The 8,664-nt window shown below is 32.2% G+C and overlaps 1 protein-coding gene and 1 long non-coding RNA gene across 2 annotated transcripts in view; one reads left to right on the forward strand and one right to left on the reverse strand.

The window, feature by feature from the left end:
- Positions 1-2,310, forward strand: part of LOC111411486 (laccase-14) — a 5,968-nt gene extending 3,658 nt beyond the window's left edge. The window contains exons 3-6 of the mRNA XM_023042008.1: positions 318-562; positions 949-1,077; positions 1,166-2,116; positions 2,171-2,310. Coding sequence (XP_022897776.1) covers positions 318-562; positions 949-1,077; positions 1,166-2,116; positions 2,171-2,310 — 1,465 coding nt within the window. The remainder of the gene's footprint in view (positions 1-317; positions 563-948; positions 1,078-1,165; positions 2,117-2,170) is intronic.
- Positions 2,311-2,593: 283 nt separating this feature from the next.
- On the reverse strand, positions 2,594-7,993 carry LOC111410712. The gene is made up of 2 exons (XR_002705740.1): positions 7,786-7,993; positions 2,594-2,898 (listed from the first exon to the last, which is right to left on the reverse strand). It is a non-coding gene; the product is annotated as an uncharacterized LOC111410712 (long non-coding RNA).
- Positions 7,994-8,664: the final 671 nt, after the last annotated feature.

The following is an 8,664-nucleotide window of genomic DNA, read 5'->3' on the forward strand; positions in this document are numbered from 1 at the left end:
AAAGTGCCGCTCGTTTACTCCACGAGCTCATCCCTTAATTAGTTGAGCTACCAGAATCGGCTCGCGACTGCTCCGCAGTTCGCAATAAATTTTTTTTTTTTTTTAACTAAAATTGCATGCTCTCTTAACTTGGCAAGCCGGTTCACACACGAGCTGACTAGCTTGCAAGCGGCTCACCTCTGGCTTGGCTCGTTATACACTTCTACGCTCATCTAAATAAGACTCCACAGAATGTAGGAAAAGAAATGTCATGATGAATTTTAATATTATAATTTTGTGAAAGAAATAATAAATTCATTGTTTTCGAGTATTTTCAGGCATGGAGTGAAACAACTTAGGAATCCATGGTCAGATGGTGCTGAATATATAAACCAGTGCCCTATCAGGCCGGGGCAGAAATATACTTACAGAATTCAGTTGACTACAGAAGAAGGAACAATATGGTGGCATGCACACAGCGGGTGGGCACGAGCAACTGTTCATGGAATGGTCATCGTTTATCCTCAGCAAGGAACTGTTTATCCTTTCCTCAAGCCCGATGAAGAAGTTCCAATTATTCTAGGTAATATTGACTAGAAATATTGATCTCTTTAACAGTTCAAGCTTGAAACTAGACGATATCTTATCATTATGAAGATTTATTTTATTTTATTTTATTTTTTAACTGGGAAGACACTGTTACGACTCTAATCTCACATTGCAAGTTTTAGCTTCTGCGCATATGATCACTTAAACAGGCCAGGTTTAAGAGTGATTTTCTGTTCTGACAGAAGAAATACAAATTGTAAAATCAACTTCTTCGTCATTCATAATTATTATACATGGCCTGTTATGGCAGCAAAAGATTTCAAACTGACTTAACAATGTCACAAAATGACTCATGAGATTGACCTTAAATTTTTGGAAACGTGATGTAGTTTGTTATCGTTGAATCTTCTTCGTTTACAGGGGAATGGTGGAAGAAAAATGTGATGGACATAGTAGGAAATGCAAATAAGACAGGAGGAGAACCAATATTATCAGACGCTTATACCATTAATGGGCAACCAGGTGATTTTTATCCATGCTCCAAAGAAGGTATTCTGTTTTCCCATATAAAATAAATTAATTATCTCAAAATAATTACTTTCTCATAAGCCTGAATTTATCTCCATTTTTGCCGCAGGAACATTTAGAATGGAAGTAATGCGTGGAAAAACATACCTTCTTAGGATAGTCAGTGCAGTAATGGATGAAAATCTCTTCTTTTCCATTGCAAAACACAAACTCACGGTAGTAGGAATAGATGGATTCTATACAAAACCATTTGACACAGATTACATTATGATCACTCCAGGACAATCCATGGATATTTTACTTAAAGCAAATCAATCTCCCAATCTCTACTACATGGCAGCTAGATCATATTCACCTGCATTTGGGGCCGGTTTCGATAATTCTACCACAACAGGGATTTTACAGTATAAGCAAAATGGTTTCAACCTTTTCTCGTCGGATCCCTTTCTCCCATCGCTCCCTCCATATAATGGGACACTGAAATCAACAGAATTTACAGAGAAACTAAGAAGCCTAGCCAGCAAAGAGCACTCGATCGAAGTCCCTTTAGAAACAGACACACATTTGTTTTTCACAGTAGCTGTCAATTTGCTTAATTGCACTGGAAAACCATGCAATGGTCCTTTTGGTAAAAGGTTTTCAGCTAGTTTGAATAACATCAGTTTTGTCTTCCCATCAAGTGATATTCTTCAAGCATACTATTATCAAATTCAGGGTGTGTTTGACAAGAACTTTCCAAGAAAGCCTCCTCATAAATTTGATTATACAGGCTATCATTTGCCGGATAATCTTCTGACACCGGATTTCGGAACCCGGGCTTTGGTTTTGGAATACAATTCTAGTGTGGAGCTGATATTGCAGGGGACTAATGTGCTAGCAAGTGACAATCATCCAATGCATTTACATGGTTACAGTTTCTATGTTGTTGGTTGGGGTTTTGGGAACTTTGATCCCAAAAGGGATCCCTCAAGATATAATCTTATAGACCCTCCTCAGCAAACAACAGTGGGTATTCCTAATAATGGTTGGGTTGCCATCAGATTTAGGGCAGACAATCCAGGTGAGTCCGTTTTTACATTGCTTATCTTATTCAGAAAATAGTCNATTTAACTAGAAATTATCGGTGTTGATGCCAAAACAGCAAAGATAATAGGTTTGGAATCCAAAAACATTGGCAAGAATAAAATTGTAGAAACTAAAAAGGGCAAGAACACAAGGATTTTTCGCTACCAGGCCCCGATATTCAGCCAATAGACTTAATCACCACGTTGAGCATATACAAAGTAACTTACGCTTCAGATACAATAGAATCAACCAAGAGTATATACAAATGTATGAAGAAATCAAAGTTTCTTCACTACATCTTTTCTCTCGCATCTCTATATTATAACAAACTATACTCCTTACAATCTCACAATTTGTACACTAAATACAATCAAGAATCCTTCACAAAGAAAAATAGAGATTGAATCACAAAGAAGAAGAAGTAACAAAAACCAGAGAGAAACCCAAAATCAAAATGCACAAAACCGCACTAATCCAACTACTCAAATGAACGCATTTTTATATTTAAAAAGTCACCCAAGAATTATTCAAATCCAACAATTGAGAAATAGCCATGTGTAGAGCTAGATCTCATCAATAAAGAGAGGCAAAGCCGCATTATAAGATACGATTTATCAAAACCCAGAAGTCCAATTTTAGCAACCCAATTACAAATATGATAGCCCAATGCCAATAATAGTGAGGCATTCCAAATTCAGCAATCTCTACCTTGTTGAACTATGCTTGTTATGAACTACTGAACCCAGAAATCACTTTGTTTCATTTGCTCTTATTTACCTGTAAATAGAAAATAACCAAATTTAGTAAAGAATTAAAACGTTACAGCTTGATATTCTAAATTCACACATTTTAAGTGCTATTTATAATCTTCGAGCAGGTTTTAAAATTACTTAAATGCAGTACTTTGATTCCAAGATTAAAAGGATTGTACTCAATAGGGATTTTTACAAGACTAAATAGATTTTTCTCAACCATATTCCTCACAAATTGAAACTTTATATTAACATGTTTTGTTCTTATGATTTTTGCTTAAATGAATAGCACTTTGATTATCAATGTAGTTCTAACCATTTCACTTTTGAACCCAATTTCATTTAACAAACCCCTTAACCAAAGATCTTTTTTAACAGTATCACAGGTAGCAATATATTCTGCCTCTATGGAAAATAGGGCTACAAGTTTTTGTAATCAAGATTTCCAACCGACACAACATCACACAAAGTAAAAATATAGGATGTGGATCTTCTTTTATCTAAATCTCCAGCAAAATTAGAATCAGTGTATCTTTTAAGAGTTATGCTCTCATTGCATCTTTTAAATTTTAGACCTAAGTCAGATGAACCTTTCAAATAGCTTAGCATCCATTTATTGGCTAGCCAGTGTGTTTCAACTAGGTTTACCATAAATTTTCTAAGAATGCTTATGTCATAAGCTAAATTAGGTCTAGTGCTCATCATAAGAAACATAATAGACCGTATATCATTAGCATAAGGTATATTTTTCATTCTTACAAATTCATCCTCAGTTTTAGATGACTGTTCATTTGACAATTTGAAATGATTAGCAATAGGCAATGAAACAGATTTACATTCAAGCTTGGCAAACTTTTCAAGTATTTTAAGCACATAAGAGCATTGGTTCAAATATAGAATGCAATTGTTCCTATCCATTTTTATCTTCATCCCAAGAATTCTTTTAGCTTGTCCTAGATCTTTCATTTTAAATTCAGATTTCAATTTTGACTTAATTGAATCTATTTTAGATCTATCATGGCAAGCAAGCAATATGTCATCAATATATAGTAATAAATACACAGATTGAGGTCCTTTTGACCCTTTGAAATATGAATTAAAATTGCTCTTAATCAAACCTTGAACATATGATTTAAATTTCTTATACCACTGTTTTGGGGCTTGTTTCATGCCATAAAGAAACTTCTTAAACATGCATACCTTTTTAGATTTTGAACTTACTTCAATCCCCTTTGATTGACTTGTATAAATTTCTTCATCAATGTCACCATTAAGAAAAACAGTTTTGAAATTAAGTTGATTCAACTTCCAGTTAAAATGAGCAGTCAAAGCTAGCAAAACTCTAATCAAGATGTATTTAGCAAGTGGGGAAAATATTTCATTATAATCAATTCCTTCTATTTGGGAAAACCCTTTAGCCGCAAGTCTTGTTTTGTATCTTCTATTATTTACATTAAAATCTCCTTCTTTTATTTGAAAAATCCATTTACAATCAACTGCCTTTTGGTTTGTAGGTTTATCAACCAAAATCCAAGTTTTGTTTTTAATCAAAGAATCTTTTCATCTTTCATGGCTTTTTTCTAAATGGTTGATTTAGAATAGTTAGTGGCCTCTTCAGAGGTACTTGATTTAGAATTTAGGAAATCAAGTGCAAAAAATAGACTTACAAAATCATCATTACTAATTCTAACAGAAGGAATCTATTCCTTATATTCTTATCTCTAGTAAGTTGATAGTCTGCAAGAGAAGTATCTTGAGATTCTACTTCATTTTCAAATTCAATTTACTTAGAATTTATTTCAAATTGAGTAGATTCCACCTCAATCAAATCATTGGAATCGGTAGGGATTTCTCCTTGATTTTTCAATACAATTTCATTAACAAGGGCTGTTCCAGGAGGTTTCAACTTTGGTGAAGTATTACAAGGGGGATCATTTACATTAAAAATGAAATTTTTACTGATAATGACCTTGAACCCATTTCGACTCTTTACCCATAGTCTATAACATTTGGTTTCCTCTCCATTGCAAATAAATAAATAAATAAATTTATAGATCTAGATTTATGCTTGCCTTCACTTTGATGAGAGCAGCAGTGCAACCAAAAACTTTCAGTTTAGTATAACCTGATGTCTTACCATATCACAATTTTCAAGGACTTGAAAATCAATAGCACTGGATGGACATCCATTTATATGATAAGTAGCAATTTTTAAGCTTCACCCCAAAAAAATTTAGGGAGACCAGAAGTAAGTAACATGCACCTGACTTTATCCAATAAAGTTCTATTCATCATCTCAGCCACTTCATTTTGCTAAGGGGATTATGTCACAATTCTGTGCCTTAGAATTCTAAATTCTTTACAAAATGAATCAAATTCAAAATTACGGAATTCAAGGCCATAGTCTGTTCCAAGTGCATTGACTCTTTTGTTAGTTTGATTTTTAATAATCAATTTCCATTACGTGAAAGTTTTGAAAAGTATCAAATTTGTGTTTGAAAAGAAAAGTCCATGTTTTTCTTTGAAAATCATCTACTATAAATAGGTAGAATTTAAATTTACTTAGGGTGCGTTTGATTGCAAACATGAAATTTGTATGAGAAAAAAATAAATTCTAGGCAATAGAATTTGTCAATTAAATGTATTTGATTGATTTAATTTTTAACCTAGAAAATATTATACTTGTCCATTTTTTATTGGTGGATAAACGAGATAGAGTGGATAGACGAGAGAGTGAATTCCCTAGAAAGTAAAATCCTACTCTTTTTAAAGAAAATATTTTCCTTGATTTTGAGGAATATATAAGCATATGACCAAAAATAGGAAAATATTTTCTTTAGAAAAATGGTAATCAAACAATACAAAAGTAGAAATTTTGGTGGAAAAAATACATTTTCATGAAAAATATTGTCAATTAAACACACCCTTAGTGTATTTACGAATGCTGGACCCCATAAATCAACATCTAAATACTCCAAAATAGAGCTAGATTTATGAATTCCAGATTTAAATGATAATTCGTTTTGTTTTACAATAATACAGTCTTCACAAAACTCCAGCTTAACATTATCATTTCCAAAACATATAAGTTTGTTTAAAATTAGTAATCCCTTTTCATTGACGTGGCCCGGTCTCTTATGTCAAATTAGAGATACATCAGTACTAGAACTTACAACTACAAGTTGTGACCTACTAAAGGTCCAGCCTATAAGGTGTAAATTCCATTAATCTTAGGAGAGGAAAGAATAACTTTACCACCAAGATTTAGCTTTGTAAAACCTTTATGAATTCTTATGTCATATTCTTCATCTAATCCACCTAAGGAAATTAGATTTTTTTGTAGTTCAGGCACATATCTAGTGTCATTCAATTCAAGAATGATTATTTTCCAGAAAAGGTTAAGTTTACCAATTCCTTTTATCTAACAACTCTGGTCATTTTTAATCTGAACTTGTCCCCCATTGAGATCAACAAATTCAGTAAACCATTCCTTTATGGAACACATGGAAAATATAGTCAGAGTCTGGAACCCATTCTTTTGGATTTCTTTTGGTTGTACTGACAAGAACATTTCCTTGTATATCAGATCCACTTCTGCACATGACTGCTGTAGATCCATCAAAGTTGTTCCTATCCTTCATATAAGATATTTTCTTAAAATAATCTTTTATGAAGTGACAAGTTTTTCTACAATAATAGCATTTCTTGACTTGGTTCTTGGATTTCATTTAAAACTTATTTTTATCTTTAAATCTAATATTCTGGTTTCCCTCTCCTATAAAAGTTGTAATTACACAAATTATTTGTCTTATTCTATACTAGCTTTTCTTTAATGTGGAGCCCTTCTCCAGTTTTAGAATTTTTGAACTTAGATTTTAGTTCAAGTTCTCTATTTCTCAAGGCTAAGATAATGATATCAATGGTAAGGTCTTCTCTCCCACATTCCAAGGCATTTTTAATGTCTCTATATTGTTCACTTATTGAATTTAACATAGGAACAACTTGTTGGTCATCAAATAACTCTTCATCACAAATAGACAGATCTTGAATAAGTTTTGTGAAATTATCAATATCTTCTTCTAAGCTAGAGGAAGAGTCAAAAATAAAGTTATAGAATTTTCTCAATAGGCAGCATTTATTTGACATAGTCTTACTTAGGTAAAGTGTTTCTAAGTTAGTCCAAAGTGTTTGAGCTGTGGTGGTTTCACCCACTTTCCTAATGTTAGATAAGTAAAGAAAAATAAAGTCAAGCAACCTCATCCAATTCTTGTCTCTTATAGGCACTAATTTCAATAACCCATATGCCATCAAAGGCAGCAGCACATCTCACATCTCTATTGTAATAGGAGAACTCTCATTTTTTGGCTCCAAAGACCAAAGTCCCTAGTACCATTCCAAATTTCGACTTCAAATTTTTGTGCAGTAGTCATATTAAAAGATAAGATCACAACAACAAAATTATAAAACATACAGATTGTAAATGATTCAAGTAATGTGATAAAGTCACAGTGTGTCCAAGTATCAGAATAGATTAAAGAAAAATATCCAAGCCTACTTATCATACAAGTTCAATAGTACTATGAACCAGGTTATACAATTCAAGTAAGGCAAATATACAAAATCTATAACAACCGAATGATGATTAAAGTCGTCAAACAATTATCAAGAAATATGAAAATCAATTTGTCAGGTTTAAGGAGCGTTACTCCCTTGATCTGTTACTCCCTCAGATTCCTAATAACCGAAGGAGATTTTGGACAAAGAAAATTAATGATAGATTACTTATCTTAATAACCAAGTCAGGAATTGACCAACAGATAATTTGATAATACTAGAAAAATAAGTGTTGAGAGCTTTACACCAGAGTTTGAAATCTCAAAATTTCAAAAAGAAGGGTGGAGTTCAAGAATACCAAAAGTGAACACAAGGCTCCAGTTAGTGCAAGAAACCCCAAAGAGTCACACTGACCCAGTAGAAACTCAATAGTAAGTCGAGCAATCATAGTGAGTCAACTTAACTCACCAAAACTCAGTACGAGTCACAAGTATCAACACACTCAGTGCCGAGTTCGCAGCAAAATCGCCAAAACTCAATGGAGAAGTACCAGATTTCTTAAGATTAGAGGAGAGTTAAAAAAAATATTAGAGGAAAGAGTAATTAGCACAAATTATCTTTACCATTCAATGTTATTGTGAAAAGTCCCCACCTTTCAATGTTAATGTGCAAAATGTCTATACCTTTCATTTTTTGACATTTTCACCTCTTCCTTTACCTTTCATTGCGAAAATCATCATTTTCATAAATTTTCATGTAAAATGATAAATATACTTTCCTATTTAAAAAAAAAAAAGAAAAATTAAATAAAAAATTACAATCATACTCTCAAACTTTTTTAAAATTGTGAATAAGACCAAATAAATTATTAAAAGGGCATTTAGCATAAAATGTCCCAACCTTTTAATATTATTGTACAAAACGTCTATTCCTTTTATTTTTTGACATTTTCATCATTATTTTCACATTTTATTTTGAAAATCATCATTTTAATCCATTTCTCAAGTAAAAACTATAAAATAACAAATATACTCTCTCTTTTTTAAACAAAACAAAAATAAACCAAAAATGCACAAGACCATACTAATTAAAAGGGGAAAATATTATATTTTACACTCTTATAAAGTACAAAAAAAATAAAAAATAAAAAAAATAGAGAGAGAGAGAACCCTAAACTAAAAATGCACAAGACACTAATCCAACTACTCAAATGAACGCGTTTTTAGAGTTAAAATAT

The sequence above is a fragment of the Olea europaea genome, chromosome 15 (assembly GCF_002742605.1).
Source record: "Olea europaea var. sylvestris chromosome 15, O_europaea_v1, whole genome shotgun sequence".
Classification (NCBI taxonomy): domain Eukaryota; kingdom Viridiplantae; phylum Streptophyta; class Magnoliopsida; order Lamiales; family Oleaceae; genus Olea; species Olea europaea.